General features: G+C 43.7%; 2 protein-coding genes across 8 annotated transcripts in view; one reads left to right on the top strand and one right to left on the bottom strand.

Annotated features, from left to right (window-relative positions):
• The window catches only part of Glyr1 (glyoxylate reductase 1 homolog), a 40,314-nt gene extending 30,202 nt beyond the window's left edge, over positions 1-10,112 (bottom strand). For all 6 annotated transcript variants that reach the window (XM_051168239.1, XM_051168240.1, XM_051168241.1 and 3 more), the window contains exons 1-3: positions 9,986-10,112; positions 8,976-9,012; positions 7,931-8,010 (exon numbers count right to left, since the gene is read on the bottom strand). In XM_051168239.1, coding sequence (XP_051024196.1) covers positions 7,931-8,010; positions 8,976-9,012; positions 9,986-10,023 — 155 coding nt within the window. In that variant the 5' untranslated portion in view covers positions 10,024-10,112. The remainder of the gene's footprint in view (positions 1-7,930; positions 8,011-8,975; positions 9,013-9,985) is intronic.
• A 3,999-nt stretch (positions 10,113-14,111) lies between these two features.
• Positions 14,112-17,046, top strand: part of Ubn1 (ubinuclein 1) — a 28,569-nt gene continuing 25,634 nt past the window's right edge. Inside the window, exon 1 of one of the 2 annotated variants that reach the window (XM_051167197.1) lies at positions 14,112-15,136. In XM_051167197.1, the coding sequence (XP_051023154.1) occupies positions 14,888-15,136 (249 nt within the window). In that variant the 5' untranslated portion in view covers positions 14,112-14,887. The remainder of the gene's footprint in view (positions 15,137-17,046) is intronic. The other variant, XM_051167196.1, reaches the window with a different exon arrangement.

Raw genomic sequence — 17,046 nt, 5'->3', positions numbered from 1 at the left:
CTCTCAAATGCTGCAATTAAAGGTGCGCAAACTACCACAGCTGGCCTTAATTTAATTAAAACTCTCTCTCTTTTTTTTAAAGGACAGTCTCTCTACATAGGTCTGGCTTTTCTGGAACTTGGTCAATAGATCACGATGGCCTTGAATTCAGAGATCTGCCTGCCTCTGCATTCTAAGTCCTGGGATTAAAGGTGTGTGATGCTATACTAATTTTAATATGTGGAAGCATGAGTCTCAGGTAGCCCAGGTTGGCTTCAAACTCTGTATGTAACCAAGGATGACCTTCAGCCTTTGATCCTTTTATTTTCACCTCCCAAATGCTAGGATTATATGTGTGTATCACCACACCTGACTAATGTAGTGACGGGAATAAAATCCAGAGCATTGTGCATGTTGAGCCAACTCTGCTGAGTTATCCCTAGCTCTTATAATGCCTTAAAAAAAAAAAAAAAAAAAAGATGTATTGTTTATTACATATAGTATTTTTACCTGCCTGTTCCCCTGCACGCCAGAAGAGGGCAGCAAACCTCACTTTAGATGGCTGTGAGCCACCACGTGGTTGCTGGGAATTGAACTCAGGACCTCTGGAAGCGCAGACAGTGCTCTTAACCCCTGAGCCACCTCCCCAGCCCCTTATAATGCCTTTTTAAAGACTATCCTCCTCCTGTTTTGGGTGGTGGTAGTGCCAGGGTCTGTACACGCTAGTCACAGGCTCTAGTAATAAGTTGAAGACTCAGCCTTACACAGCTGTTTTGTTTCTTTACCTGTGAAAAGCTGTAACCTATAACTTGCCTCACAACCTTTTCCTAGGACCTTGAGGAAGCTGTACCCGTTTAGCACTTTATCGTGGATTGGGAATTCAAAAAAGTCAAGCTCATCCAGTCTGTTTCTAAAGTATGAAGCTTTGCTTTTATGTACAGGGGAGTTAGTTACACAGTGTGGTAGAAAATGCTGGAAAACAAGCTAACTGGCAACCTGTGAGGCTACTATGTGCTATTACCTACACAAAAGGAATATAAATTTCTTGATTCTGCACAGTATTTCTGGGGTGGCACAGGCCAAGAAACGAGTCTACCTGTGCTGGGTGCGTTGGAACATACCTTTACTTCCACCAATTGAGAAGCAGTTGCTGGCAGATCTCTGAGTTCTAGGCCAGCCAGGGCTACATAGTGAGAGCTTGTTTCAAAAAACAAAAGAAAAACAAAAACAAAAAACTTGCCCCAAAACTAAAACTAACCAACCAACAAACAAACAAAAAACAAACCAACCAAACAAACAAAAAAAGACAAAGCAAAACAAAACAAAAGACAAAAAAACAAACCAAACTAAAAAAACCAACAAAAAGAAACTAGTCAGCCAGGCAGGTAGCACACACCTTTAATCCCAGCACTTAGGAGGTAGAAGCAGGTGGATTTCTGTGAGTTCAAGGACAGTCAAAGCTACACAGAGAAGCCCTGTCCTGAAACACTAACTCCTGGCCTCCAAAACTAGAGATTAGTCTATCTGAATGACTGAAGGGAAAAAAAATGGAATCACTTTTCAGATTCTTTAAAAAACAAACAAACCTAAATAAAACAAACAAACAAACCCTAAGATCTCTATCAAGAGTCCAAAAACCAATACTAAAGGCCTTAATGCCAACCATTCCACCTGCTCAGCAGGTGCTGCCCCAGAGCTTAAGAGTGGGAAACGGCCGGCTGCTGCTATGAGTGTATCTGACGTGGCCCACAGCATGTTCCTCAGTATCTTGTCATATTTTCTACAAACTCTCAAATGGAAGACAGACCTGCCATGAAGCTAGTCTCAGATTACTCCACTTAAATAAAAATTTCTGAAATTTAGAGCTGCTTTCTCTTTAAGCAAAAAACCATATGACAACCTCACACCCACGTGTCTTGTTTGGCCTCTGCTTAGCTACAAGGACCTGGGCTGAAATGGAGGCACACAGCAACAGGACCGGATGGGGATGACATACAATGACACAGGGCAGAAAGCCCATGTCAGACTGTGGGTTCCCTTCTCCATCGGGATGTGTGAGTAGTACTTAGAAAGCAATTTCTATACTTGTCTTAAAAAAAAAAAAAAAAAAAAAAAAAAAAAAAAATCACTGAAAGAGGCTGAAGAGGACAGGTCCAATTTTAAGCTATTCAGAAATGAAGGTACCAGGAAACAGACACACATACACACACACACACACACACACACACACACACACACACACACACACACACTCACACAAAGGCAATATGGACATGTTTCAGTTCATTTCAAGCAAAGTTTACATTTTAGACATCAACAAAGCCAAGTGTGGCTGCACACTCCTATAAACCAGCACTAGGGGGCTGGGGGAGGGATGATCAGGAGCTCTGAGCCATTGTGGACTGAAAGAGCTCCTGTTTCAAAACCACAAGAGCAACAAAACAAAATACTACCACCACCAATAATAACAAAAGAAACAGCAGACTATTTGCAAGTAAGGAGAGATGGCTCAGTGGGCTGCTCTCCCAGAGGAGCTGGTTCAATTCCCAGCACCCACATGGCAGTTCACAACTGTCTGTAACTCCAAGATCCGACACCTTCACACAGACATACATGCAGGCAAACACCAATAAACATTAAATAAATAATTTTTAAAAAGATAGATTGAGAAAACTTTGATTGTAGAACTTGGTGTTTTTGTCAACTTAATACAACCAAGCATTAGCTCCTCCTCCTCCTGAGAAGAGGGAGTCTCAAGTGAGGGAGAAGCCAGATCAAATTGGCTTGTAGCCATGTCCATGGAGAAATGTCTTGATTGTGACTGTTGATATGGGAGGACTCAGCTGTGAGCAGTACCACCACTGGGAAGCTGGTCTTGAACTAAGAAAACTGGCTGGCCATAAGCACAAGCTAGCAAGCAGGATTCCTCTATGGTTCTTGCTTGACTTCCCTCAAAGACGGACTATACCTTGGATGCATAAGATTGAAAGAACCCTTCCCCCGAAATGGCTTGGTTATGGGGTTTATCACAGCAATTGAAAACCAAGTAGGACACTTGGCAACATTCTAAGTGTTTAGTTGAGGTTTTCTAGCTATGTTGCCCACATCAAGCAATGGTTACCACTCCTCTGTGGGCCAGTTTCTATAACTCTAGTACAGGACCCTCCTGCTCACTGTGCACTGTCATTAGCCATGAAGATGGTCACTATTGGGACATGAGCTGTTCCTGTTACTGGGAAAATGAGTCTAATCCATCCTGTTCAGGACAGCTACCATGTAGCCCTGGCACAGGGACAGGTTGTGCCAGCCAAATATCCAGAATACTGGTCCTCATGTGAAGAGAGTCAGAGCACTGACCCTCTGCACTTCATGAAAGCAGAGGGTAAGAGCTGGTCATAAAGACTGCCACAGAGACTAAGGTCTCTAGTCACAAGCTGCCCAGTTTGCCACAGAAGTTCTTCAGCTTATCCTTGACTTATTACCATCATTCAAAAAGATTTATTTATTTTAATTTACTTCCATTTTATTCTTTGCACATGCATGCCTAGTGTTCATGAAGACTAGAAGAGGGCCTGGGATTAGGTAGAACTGGAGTTACAGACAATTGTGTCTGGAGAGCTGAATCCATCTCTTATGTCCTGTCCTCAACACAGACTCCTGATGAAGCAGGGTTTGGCCTTCGGTTCCTGACTGTGGGATACCAACATAATTCGTTAGATGTTTGGTAAGAAAGGAAAGGAAAATCCAGATGTCTAAAACTTTAAGACCATTTTATTTACACACACTCTTAAAATTTTTTCCATTTATGTGCATATGTGTGCGCCATGTGAATTAATATGTACCATGTGCATACAGGCACCCTTGGAAACCAGAGGGTCACTTGATTGGGTGCTGAGAACCAAATCCAGGCCCTCTGCAAGAGCAAGTGGATAAATGTTTCTAACCGCTGAGCCATCTCTCCAGGACCATCATATACTAAACTGTTACTCATTTGCACTCTGTAATAAAGGTCCTTGCTAATATAAAAATAACTATATGTATTTTTTCCATTAATTCATGTGACAAAAAATTTTTTTTCTGAGACAGGGCTTCGCTGCGTAGCCTTGGCTATCCTAGAACTTGCTCTGTAGACCAGGCCATCCTCAAACTCACTGAGATCTGCCTGCCGCTGCCAAGAGCTGGGATTAAAGACATGCACTACTACTGCTCGGCTCAGGTGTCAAATTTTAAACTGAGTATATCTAACTCAATGTTATGTTTCTGAAGAATATAAGAATACTGTGGGTTGGGCCCCATCCGCTGGGCCAGGGTCCAGTCATCAATGGAGCCTTCAACACAGGATGGGCCATCTCACATTTACCCTCATCTCTAAGGGCAGTTGTAAAGGTTCCACCACAGCTACAGACATATTTGCCTTTTAGAAGCTGGTTCTTATCTCTAAAAGAGATTCAATTATCATTTGTCTATATCACCTCCAAAGTGGCTACTTCACATAGGAGTCATTGTGCCGTTCTTGAAGTTATACAACAGTCTATTTGAGGTGCACCTTGTAGACCTCTTCAAGGCCACTAGCTGGCTCCTAACTCCTGATCATGCGCTTTTCAGGCTTTGGTTTCACACACTAATGAGCCCCCCTCTGCTGTCTGACATGTCCCTTCTCTGGATCTTGACTGTCTCTATCTGGTCTTGAGGGAAACATAACTAAACTACACATCGGTATTTCAAGTACAAAGGTCATGTTAAAAGTGATGCTGCTTTTCCTCACAAAGCATTCCCATAAGAAGATGAAGGCTTAGAAAGGTAAAATGGCTCGCTTAGATAAGAGAGCAGGTAGAACCAGTCATCTGATACATGTTAGGCAGACAACACATATAAAGCTATTTCCCCAAGTACTCTGCTGCCACCAGCTGATCTGGAGAGCTCACCTCCAAAGATTGTACACTGACCCTAAATGAACCAGCCTTAACACTGAGCACCGAAGAAGCAGTCCTCAGGAATAGCAGCACTGCAAATCCTTATATCTTGTTCACTGCCCACCAAAAAATAAACAAACTTCCCAAACATTTGAGTCCCACATGGGTCTTTTGGGAAGTACTGGGCATTGAATCCAGGGCTTCACCCTGAGCCTTTCTAAATTTTTTTCATGTAAAACTCCCAAGGAGCTGAGACTTATGGTCATTTATAGCTACTAGCTGCCTTGCATCCACTTGCTGTGGACCTACTTGAGAGCTTACTGTGTAGAAGTCACAAGATCACTACCAGCAGCAGTAATTATGTGTTCAGCCCTTTATCACTGGGTGCTCAGTTTACGCAACTCTAATTTCCTGGGTCTTATTTCTAGTATTTTGTGTACATAGGGAAACCACTTTACCCTTCTAGGATTTTAGCATTAAAAAAAAAAAAAAAAAAAAAATCAACTAATGGCTTTCAGATCCCAAATCTGAATGAGTTCCCATACTTTCCGCCATGTCAGTTCTTCTTTTAGCTACCCTTAGAGCGTGGCCAATATCACTGCCTGTTACTCCCTAGCTGCGCCAGGCAAGGAGCCTCTTCTTACCCATGACACCTAGTCTAACGACCTATTATCCCCACCATCCAAATCTAATTATGCTTTGGAACTGGATTTCCATCAGCTTTCCTAGGCCTTGCTGCTCTCCACCGACCTTGCTCTCTTCCAACATAGTTTCCTAGTTGCCCAGGAACTATTCGTTCTACACACAATCCCAGCTAAACTATTCATCCCATTGCCTTACTGAGCCTCCAGAAGGTGGGGACTACAATATTCACCATTGCAGGAATTCCTTCAGTGTGTAGCACCGTGGACGCACACAAAATAACCAACACCTTTCTTTAAAATAGAATTAAAAAAAATAATGTATGTATGTATGTGTGTGTATATTTTTATATATACACACACATACATACTTATTTTACGTATATGAGTGCTCTGTTTTCATGCACACCAGAAAAGGGAATCAGATTCCATTATAGATGGTTGCAAGCCACCACGTGGTTGCTGGGAACTGAGCTCAGGACCTCTGGAAGAACAGTCAGCACTCTTAACCGCTGAGCCATCTCTCCAGATCCTACACCTGCTTTTCTTATCAGGAGTCTTCTTTAAGTAGTCTACGGCAATAACACCTTCCTTCCTTCCTGAGGTAAGTGGGGCAGGTGTGGTAATGGGGACTGAACCCAAGGCTTTGCACATGCTAGACAAGGGCGCCACCACTGAGCTTTAGTCCAGTCTCAATCCATGGCACTGGACAGCACTCCCTATTCACAGGCTCTGCTCTCACAACTCACAGCAGTCTTCCTTGAAACACTGCCACCATGAAGCTGCTAAGCTGGCTTATGAAAAGAAAATGGGGGCAGGGCATATCTGTACTGGGAAGGTCAACATACTATGTAAACTGAAACTCGGAAGAGCACTCTGACACATAAAGTCCAGAATGTGTGAAACAATTTGTAAGTGACTTTCATACAGAATATTACATGTTGCTTTTATAGAATTAATATTTTGGTCATCAGTGTCAGATTTAAAAGGAAAATCATTAAAAAAAAACCACAAAGTAACACTATTCTTTAAACAGTAATAAATACAAAAAACAAGCCAGGTGTGGTGGCGCACGCCTGTAATCCTAGCACTTGGGATGCAGAGGCAGGTGGATCGCTGGGAGTTAGAGGCCAGCCTGGTCTACAAAGCGACTCCAGGACAGCCAAGGCTACACAGAGAGACCCTGTCTCAAAAAACAAACAAACAACAAAACAAACAAACAAACAAACAAAAACCCAAAGCAAAACAAAACCAAAAAACAACTGCTTAAAGAAACCAAGTTACCTAGCCAGAATCAAGCAATCGGTATTGAGGAGAAACAAATCATTGTAAATTCAAGTCACTACACATTCTTCTCTGTTTAACTTTTAAAACTGCTTTCTGTAAAGTCAGACTATTAATGATTCTCCATTCTTCCAGTTCAGTACACACTGGGAAATAAAGCTTTGTAATTACAGTTAAGTTAGTTTTATAAACGAGAACAGGGTTAAATAAGTACTTTTATCAAATAATATCTTAGCTTTCAGTGTTCCTTAGAAACAGACCAACTACACGGTCATTAAAACAAAATCAGCTGGCCATGTAGCCCAGGAGTCTAGCATGGACAAGGTTCTTTGTTCCATCCCCAAGGCCGCAAAACCTTTTAAAAAATTGACAAGGGGGGGGGTAGGGCATACCAGGAACTGTTGATAAAGTGAAGACATGAAAAACTTCAGTGAGCCTATAATATGCAGAAAGTATGAACCCTGGTTCTTACCTGAAGGGCATTACCATTAGCCTCAGAATAATTTTTGCCAACTAAGAATACCTCCTTTTATTTAGGCGTAAAGCAAGAACGAGGTATCACTTTTCACTGGGAGAAGGATTGTAAACTTTGTTCCCGGGTGAAAGCACTCTTGGCGGGCTTTGCCCCTTGGAAACACCACAAATACATTGTGATAGACTGGATGGAGCCATCCTGGGTCTGAAATTCAGGAAGCAGATGGGGGACTCTGGCTGGATTATTGTGTTTCTAATCGAACATCCATGGGGGCAGGGATCCTGACCCAGACCGGCCATTGCACGCCAAGAGAGACACAGACGGAGGAGAGAAGAGAAGGCTGCATCTTTTAGAACAGGATCACACATAGATTTGGGGAGAGACCAGCGTACAGGCCAGAGACACCTGGGGATCCGTCCCGTAGAACAGATACCGGAAGGTTTACTCTTGTTTCCCTTTAACCCTTTTTCCTTCTTGTATAGGATTGTTAGATTGTATAATAAAGTCTAATTGTTAAAAAAAGAGCCAACATCACACAAAGCAGTAAGCCTGAACTAAGGAGCCTTAGACCAGTCACAGAGCAGCTCAGACCCAGGGGAACACCTAAAGGCAACATGAACTCTTAGGGAACTACTCACTGATCTTCTGTACCAAAAAACTTCACAAAGAAGCATTTCTTTCCACGTGGTTTCTTCAAGTCCTTGGGTGGATTAACAATCTGAAGAATAAAAGGGGGGAAAGTTACGATGAGAACACAGCAGTCTACTAGGAAAGTAATTTGTCAGAGCTCTAACTAGGCTGGAAAAAACCCAAAGACTTAAAAAATGTCAATGTCCAAAAAGGAAGCAAGGCTTTATATTTCTCCCATATCTGGCAGTTTTCTATTGTGTTGTGAAGAAATGTGCAAATATTCTTTAAATTCTCCATAGCTAACAAGTGTACTGTTTGGTAGACACAGTTTTTATTGCAACGGCTCCTGGTACCACAAGCAGCTAAAACTAACAGCAATGTCATCCCCCGCCCCCATATGATCTGATCACTTTAGAAACAAAAGACATTCTTCAAAATGCTTTTGGTATAGCAAGAGTTAGGATAGGAAACAGTGGAAATAAAGGACCACTGAGGCATAGGAAACACCATATTGCAGAGCGTCTTTAGACATTTCCTGGATTCTTAGCAAGAGTGAAAAACCAGAACATTTGGAGAGCTATGATGGATCACCTCTTGAAAAAAATGTGGAATGCCAACTTCTGCAGAGAGGCACTGGAACAGCACATATGGTAACAGGGGAAGAAGATTTAAACTTAGTTGGAACAAAAATACTTTGGCTTTTCACTAACCTACATTTAGACTTCCCTCTTCCTAGAGAATCTGTTTCTTCTTCCTTAGACTTAAGCACAATGCTACATTCTGATTAGAATTGATTTCCAAGATACAACAACAACAACAACAACCTCCACAAATCATCTCTGACTGCAGAAAGAAGTGATTGCTGCGTGTTAGATACTCTGGTTTATTATATAACTTTCAAAACTGACTGATAACTGGAGGTGAAATACTGAGTTCTATCCGAATGAGCCCACTTTGAGTCAGCGTTAGAGAAGGAGGGCAACTTGGAAGAGTACGCCACATCTTTTAACTTCCAACTTCAGCTGTCTTCCTTAATAGTAGCAAAACACTCACCTTTCCCGGCCAGGGAGGATACCGGCCCAGCTTCCCCCTAGAGAAAAGAATACAGAGAGTCAGAACTTGCCCTGGAAAAGCCAGACCATCTCCTTCAGCTCACTCAACAAGCACTCTCAAGGGCCACAACAAAAGCAGGCAAGCCAGAGTTCTTCATGGGCCTTCCACAGATGGGTTCGGGACCCTCACACGTGAATACAGAACTGTACAGATGTATGTGCTTGCGGTCTGTGCACTCCTCCATTGAGAAGGACTATAGAATAACAAAACCATTAAGTCACTGGTCTGGGGCCTCGCAGCGACAGGGTTGATAACAGTTCTCTCTATAAACACAGACTTTCCCTAAGGCTGGATTAATTTACCCCAAGATCAATCTCCCTTTGACAAATGATCATGGAAACCTTCCCCTAGGTCGGGAAAACTACGCAGTTCCAAAAAGGAGACAATGGTCAGTCCAGGTTCTGGCTGTTGTCGGGGACACAAGGAACAGAACGCGAGGCACCGGTCACCGCCTAGCCATCATTTTGCAAAGGAGAAGTTTCCCCCCTTCCCTCGGTTTCTTCATTGGGGCAGCGCCGGGCAGTCGGATTTCGCCACCTGGAGCCGAGCCTCGAGCGCACGTCTGTCCCATCGGTTTGGACAGCTGTCTCTGCTGCGAGCAGCCTCTCCTGCTTTGAGAGGAGCCCCAGAGAGATCCCCGGGACTCCGCGCCACTCCAAAGCTCTCTGCGGTGGCAGCCGGCGCCCGGGTTCCAGAGCCTTAACCCTCCCCTGGGATGGCCTCGGGGTTCAGTGCGAGCACCGCCGCGGCCCCCCTCGGCCTCGGTTCCCCGAGGACCGGACAGCCCCTTCCGCCCAAGCGTCGTTCGCAGCGCGGCGACATCGCCTCTCCCCGACTCTTCGCCGCCAGGAGCGCATAATAAAACAACTCCTGGGGCCAGCTGCCAACCCTGCGACGAGGAGAAGCAGCTCCGCGCCGTCTTTCGCTCAGCCCGGGTCGACGGGACTCACCACACCAAGTCGCCGAGCCGCAGACTCACAGCCGCCATCTTACCACCCAACCACCGCCGCCGCACGGGCAGCCGGGAACTTCAGGTCGCCGCGGAACCGCCCATTGGAGTGGGCCTGACCACGTGACGGGGGCTCGCTGTCATCCGCCGAGCGGATGCGCTGACGTCACCGAGGCGCAGCCGTTCACTGGACGGCTCGGGGACACGTGACTCGAGCGCCGCGCTCTCGGAGCGTCGAAGCCCGGGGACTACAGGCTCCTGGCCCCCTCCTCCTGCCTCCGGCTCGTGACAACGAAGCGTCCGCGGTCCAGAGCAGCCGCGGCGGAGGCGGCGCGGCCGGACTAGCGCGAAAGGGAGCCGACTGAGCAACCCGCCCGCTTCCGGGGCTCTGAACTCATCTCCAGTCTTTCTCGCCGCTTCCGTTACGGCCGTTAGCCGGACGCGGGCCCCGGGCCGTCCCTGAGCCTGAGGTGCCGGGCGGATGCGTCTCGGAGCCCCGGTGCTACCCTGCCTGACCCCCGGCGCGGCCTGGAAGCCAGTCTCGGTCCAAGCCCGGCACTGAAAAGGCCCCGTCTGCCCGCGACCCCGCGCTCGGCGCGGGAGCTCCAGCCTGCCGAGGAGCGCCCAGCTAGCTCGACGGTCGGCTTCCGGAGCGGCGTCCCCCGCCAAGCGTCCTCGGCGTCGCCCGACTTGTTTTCTTGGACGTGGACTTGGCACATCTCGGCTCCCCCCGCTGGCTGCTGAGAGAAAGCGGCGGTTTGTGGAGAGGCTCCCTTCCCGCGGGGCTGGGGACCCGGCCATGGGCCGCGGTGCCGGCTCTCCGCGCGCCCGCGTGCAGCGCTCCTCCGGAGCGGGCCGCTGAGCCGCGCCGCGCCGCAGCCCTGGGGTCCCGGGCCGGCATGAGGACCGCTACGGGGGGACGTCTGCGGCCCGCGTCGGCTCTGGGGACAACGGTGTGTGCCGCGGTCCGATCCAGCTTCCAGCGTTAGCCTTCGTAAGTTAGTGTGACACTTTGCAAGAAGTTGTGACAGCTGGAAGACAGATGACAGCGTAGTGGGGACTGTAACCTGCCCGGGGGCTGGGCGGCTGCCCTAACTAACTCAGACCCCCCCGTTGAAGCTTGACTTTGCACAGCAAGATATTCTCACTCCTAGAACAGACGGATAAGCAGTCAAGGGTGGACTTAACTTAAAGCTGTACTTTCGGAAGTCAACGCCTGCGCGCTCGGAAGGTGATGGGTTCATGCCCCTTTCCCCAAGGCAGTGTCCTCCGTGGAGGCTTTGGTTGTAAATTGTTCTGGGGGCGGTGGGGTGGAGAAACTGGATTGCTTACCTCGGGTTGACCCCAGCAATGTTTTTTCTTTGGAAACAAGTTTCCCAGAAGTACCACAGATTAGTTGCAAGTACTGTCATTTACGCTGTGTGTTATTTTAAACACAAGCTGACCATTTAAAGTGTATTTAAGATTTCATAAAATTACGTAATAAAATTCAACACATGTTCTTAATTTAGGAATTAGAGTTTTTGAGGAGTTAAAGACTGTTGTAACGGCTTTCTTTAAATGTGGGTCTTTACAACTAGATTTAGAAGTAATCACATTAAAGTCAGGAATAAAACAAAGGATACATTGTGTACTGTCTTGGAAATTCTAGCTAATGAAATAAGACAGGAAACAAAAATAAATGTAAAAGAAAAATTGTCATTTCTGTAGATAATAAAAAGAAAAGCCATTAAATAGGGAAAGAAATTAATGATAAAATCAGCATACACGTTTTTCTGTTTTATTGATAGTTCAAAAAGTGAAATGGTTAAAAAGAATGTATTTATGATAACAAAAACATAAATAGTCCGTGGGAATACCTGGAGATAGGAATCCAGTGGCTTTTGCATAATCTGTTTTTTTGTTGTTTTAGTTCTGGGCTGGGTGTGGTGGCCCACGCCTTTAATCCCAGCACTCGGGAGACCGGCGGATCGCTGTGAGTTCGAGGCCAGCCTGGTCTATACAAAGTGAGTCCAGGATGGCCAAGGCTACACAGAGAAACCCTGTCTCGAAAAAAACCAAAAAAAAAAAAAAAAAAAAAAAAAAGGGAGGGTTTCTCCTTGTAGCTCTGGCTGTCCTCAAACTGAGAGATCTGCCTGCCTCTGCCTCCCGAGTGCTGGAATTCAAGATAGGTGCCATCACCGCCTCGCCCATAACCTGATTTTTTAAAAGAAGCAATTTTGCCTGTATGGTATATTAATATTCAACTCATTCAGAATATTTAAAATGTATTCTATGGTGATTTCCCTTTTTATCGATTTATTTGGAGACAGAGTCTCATGTACTCCAAGCTGACCTCCAACTCTTTATGTAGCCAAGAGTGATTTTAACCTTCTGATCCTCCTGCCTCTGACTCCATAGTGCTGGTATCACAGATGTGGATTACCATTCCCATTTTGATTCAGGGTGTGGACTGAACCCACAGTGTGCTAGGAAGGCACTTTACTGAGCTACCTCCCCAGCCCATTCTTAGCTATTTTTGAGACTTGTAAAATTTCGTTATTGTTTTATTTAAAAATTTATATGACAAAAAAATTACTTGAGGGTCTGCAAGGTGGCTTAACAGGTAAGGGTGTACACTTACAATCCTGAAGACCTATGTTCAATCTCTGGAACCCACATGATGAAAGAACCAGCACACACACACACCACATTCATGAATACGTGCAAAAATAAAACTTGCTAGGCGTGGTAGCTCACATCTATGATCCCAGCACTCAGGAAGAGGAGGCAGGAAGATCTCTGAGTTCAAGGCCAGCCTGGTCTAGAAAATGAGTCCAGGACAGTCAGGGCTACACAGAGAAACCTTGTCTCTTGAAACTGAAAAAGAAAAAATTACTTAAACTTGCAGAAATGTTTGAGATAGCACCAGATTAAACAGATTAATTTTTCTTAAACAACTCTTAGACTAAGTTAATTAAATTCTTTTAAGGGTTTTAAACTGCGTTTAGTTTTTTCTTAATTCTCTCAGGTACTTCATATTTCTTTTGTTTGTTTTTCTGAGACAGAGTTGTTTCTCTGTATAGCCATGGCTGTCATGGAACTCATGAAGATCTGACTGCCTCTGCCTCCTGAGTGCTGTGTGGGCCACCAACTCCCAGCTACTTCATAGCTTTAATTAGGTAAACTTGTAAACCTTATAGTAAGCTCTTTCCAAGATCATAAACAACTCACAAATTTAATTGTATAAATACAATTTTATCCTTTTATGGATTTTAAAACTTACATTTTCTTAAGCATTCGGAGTTAAGTGTGTAAGTTAAACATGTCCTTTAACATGTCTGATTGTCTTAAATGTTTCAAATGGCCTAGCCCAAGAACAAAACAGTATGTTGTGATGATCAAAAAACTTCACCAAGATCTGACTTTTAAGAGTTAATAGGTTGATTTATTTACTTTGTCTCTTTGTTGGCTAAGGCTTGCATAGATTTTTGTAGCTGACAGGAGTATTGTTATTGGCTATGTGTCCTCTAAAAATTTGGACTGAGATGAGGCTACATTTAAAAATTTTAGCTAGGCAGAAAGATATTTGGATCTGGTTGCCACTTCCTTCATCCAATTGAGTAACCTATTGATCCATTTCTTACAGTAAGATTGTACTTCCTCTTTCATCAGAGAACCTATGAGACTTTTAACTTTCCATTTTCAGGTTTATTTTCACAGCCAGGTGAATTTCCAGCTATGTCTATAGTCCCTTAAAGTTTCATTTAGGGTACTTTTCAGGATATCCTAGTGTATATTGGTAAATTTTGCACAGGGCATCTATTTTACTGCTTATGTCTTTGCTGCTTTTTTTTTTTTTTTTTAATTGGTTTTTCAAGATGGATTTTCACTGTGTAGCCCTGGCTGTCCTGGAACTCTTTAGACCAGGCTGGTCTCACAGAGATCCACCTGCCTCTGTCTCCCAAGTGCTGGATTAAAGGTGTGAGCCACCACTGCCCAGCTAGAATGATTTAAAAAAAAAAAAAGATTTATTTATTTATTTATTATGTATACAGTGTTCAGCCTGCATGTGAGCCAGTAGGCCATAAGAGGGCACCATATGTCATTACAGATGGTTAGGAGCCCCCATGTGGTTGCTGGGAATTGAACTCAGGACCTTTGGAAGAACAGCCAGTGCTCTTAACCTCTGAGTCATCTCTCCAGCCCTAGAATGATTTTTTTTAAAAACTCATTTGTATATTTTTTTTTACTTCCCTATGTGGTCTTGCATCACTTTTTTTTAAATGACAATAATGAAATGAATGGATATTGAATATCCATTCAATATATGTAGATGGACTATATGTAATTGAATATATATGGGTGCTAGTATATGTACATATATGTGAAGATAGGCAAACCATCCTGAATTAATTCATATTAATGATTCATTTTACAAAGTACATTTCCATTTTGAGGGGACTTACAATTATTCTAAAATTGATCTGAAGTAGGCTAAAACCCAATTATTATTTTTTGCAATTATTATTTTTAAAAGGATAATAGAAATGAACTTTTAATTCAAGATACTAAAGGTATTATAAGAGTTCACAGCTTTTAGACACGGGACAATAAGTATATGAGGTCTGCTTTGTAATTAGTACTGGGGAAAAACCTAGTTAGAGCCTGTTCTCACACTATAGAGCATAGTAAGTTCAACATGGATAGAGTTAAAAGAGAAAACTCTACCTATTAAAGACTGAGTCAGTGGATTCTTTTTGACAATGAAAAAACATTTTTTAAATCTCTATAATTGATAAGAAAAAGCCCATTTTTGTTATTTTTAAAATGTCTTGTCTTTGTTATTTTGGTTTGACCTGGCTCTTTTTTTCAATGTTAACAGAAACCATGCAGTGACACCTGCTGAGACTTGTTGGTAGCCATGTCGGAGCCCCACAGGGTCCAGTTCACCTCTCTCCCAGGTTCTTTGAATCCTGCATTTTTGAAGAAATCCAGGAAAGAGGAGGTTGGAGGAACAGAACAGCATCAAGACTGTGATCCGGCTGCAGCAGCCGTTCGGATTACACTCACTCTCTTTGAACCAGATCACAAACGCTGCCCAGAGTTCTTCTACCCAGAGCTGGTGAAGAGCATCCGAGGGAAGGTGAAAGGCCTTCATCCAGGAGACAAGGTACATTCCTGTTGCTCTGCAGACCTAACATGAAGATACCAGTGTGTTTACATGGCCCTTATGTCAGGGAAGTAGGGATGGAGAGGCCTGGCTGCCCCAAGATCATTTCACTGGGCGGGAAGGAAGAAAATTCTTTTAAGAATCCTCCTGACTTATGCTCGAGAAAAATATATGGCATATCCAAGGCTAGTTTGAATTATGGCTAACTATATAAGTAAAAAAAGCAACACCTTTTTTATGCTAACACTTACATGACACATGTGAGACCATTCTTTTGATGGTTGCAGTGTTATGTGCTTCCCTTTGCCCACTCTGGTGGAAGGACAGACAAGAATACCCATACTGCTCATCATTTCTGAATAGGATTGTCTTGAGTAGTTTCTGTTTCTAGATGTGTAGAAATCTTCTGCTTATTTACTTACTTACTTACTTACTTGCTTGCTTTTGCCAGAATTGGCTTTGTTAGCTTCAAGCTGTTTGAAAATCAGTTTGGTTTCTTAAGTGATTTTTAACTGATCTGTTTTTTTCTTTTCTATCTTTTAAAATATTTTTATTAATTTTTGTATTCACTTTACATCCTGGTCATGCCGTCTCCCTTCTCTCCTTCTAGTCCCACCCTCCTTCCTCTGGCCCCCTTCCCTGTTCCTCAGAAAATGGGAGCCCTGCCCACCCACCCTAGCTCATCAAGTTGCATCAGGACTGAACACTTCCTTTTCCCCGGTGGCTTGGCGAGGCAGTCCTGCCAGGGGGGAAGTGATCAGAAAGCAGGCAACAGAGTCCTTAAATTTTTTTTTTTAAAGATTTATTATGTATACAATGTTCTGCCTGCATGTGTGCCTCCTAGAAGAAGGAACTAGATCTCATTATAGATGGTTACGAGCCCCCGTGTGGTTGCTGGGAATTGAACTCAGGACCCCTGGAAGAGTAGACAGTGCTCTTAACTGCTGAGCCATCTCTCTAGGCCCTTATTTATTTATTTATTTATTTATTTATTATTAACATGTATTTATTTACTATGGAGAAAGGACATATATATGTGAGAGAGAATAGCTTGTGGGAGTCAGAGCTCTTCTTCCATCATGTAGGACTTGGGAATGGAACTTGGTATCAGGCTTGGTAGCAAGTGTTGTCCATGCTGACCTCTTACCACTAACCTTGATGTATTTCTTTTCTTGGCACATTTGTTTTACTTTTTTAGTATGGAACTTTCAAACATGTATACTTTCAAATATACAAAGAAATAGAGAGCATGGTATAAGTAACACCTGTGGACTAGTAGCCATCTTCAACTGCTACGATGTTTACCACTCATTAACACTTTTAAAAAGTGTGTGTGTTTTTAATAGATTTTTGAGACAGTGTCTTTCTTTGTTTGCTTTCTATTGCTATAATAAGCATAGAGATCAAAAGCAACTTGGGGGGATCAAAGGGTTATTTCAGCTGACAGCCTATAGTCCATCATGAAGGGAAGTTAAGGCAGTAACAGAAGCAAGAGCTTGAAAGAGTATTGCTTATTGGCTTGCTCCTTTTGACTTGCTTAGTCGCTGCCTTATATAACCCAGGGCAACCTGTTGAGGGGTGTCACCATTTAGGGCAGACTGTTCCTACATCAATTATTAGTCAAGAAAATATTCCCACAGACTTGCTTCCTGGCCAATCTGATGGTCACATTTTCTCTGTTGAGGTCCCTCTTCCAAGATGACTGTATGTATTTAGAATCGTGATTCTATGTGATCATTAGTATGAGCTAAATAGAGAGTATCTAGTTACAGATAGATGATGGTGAACCATCATGTGGCTGCTAGGAAGTGAATTCTGGTCCTCTGCAAAAGCGGTCAGGACTCCCAACTACTGAGCCATCTGTCCAGTTCCATGTGTCTGTACCACATGTGTTAACCTGTAAAAACTAA

The sequence above is a fragment of the Acomys russatus genome, chromosome 25, assembly GCF_903995435.1.
Source record: "Acomys russatus chromosome 25, mAcoRus1.1, whole genome shotgun sequence".
Taxonomy (NCBI): domain Eukaryota; kingdom Metazoa; phylum Chordata; class Mammalia; order Rodentia; family Muridae; genus Acomys; species Acomys russatus.
Note: the sequence above shows the minus strand (reverse complement) of the source record. Positions and strands in the feature narration are given on the sequence as shown.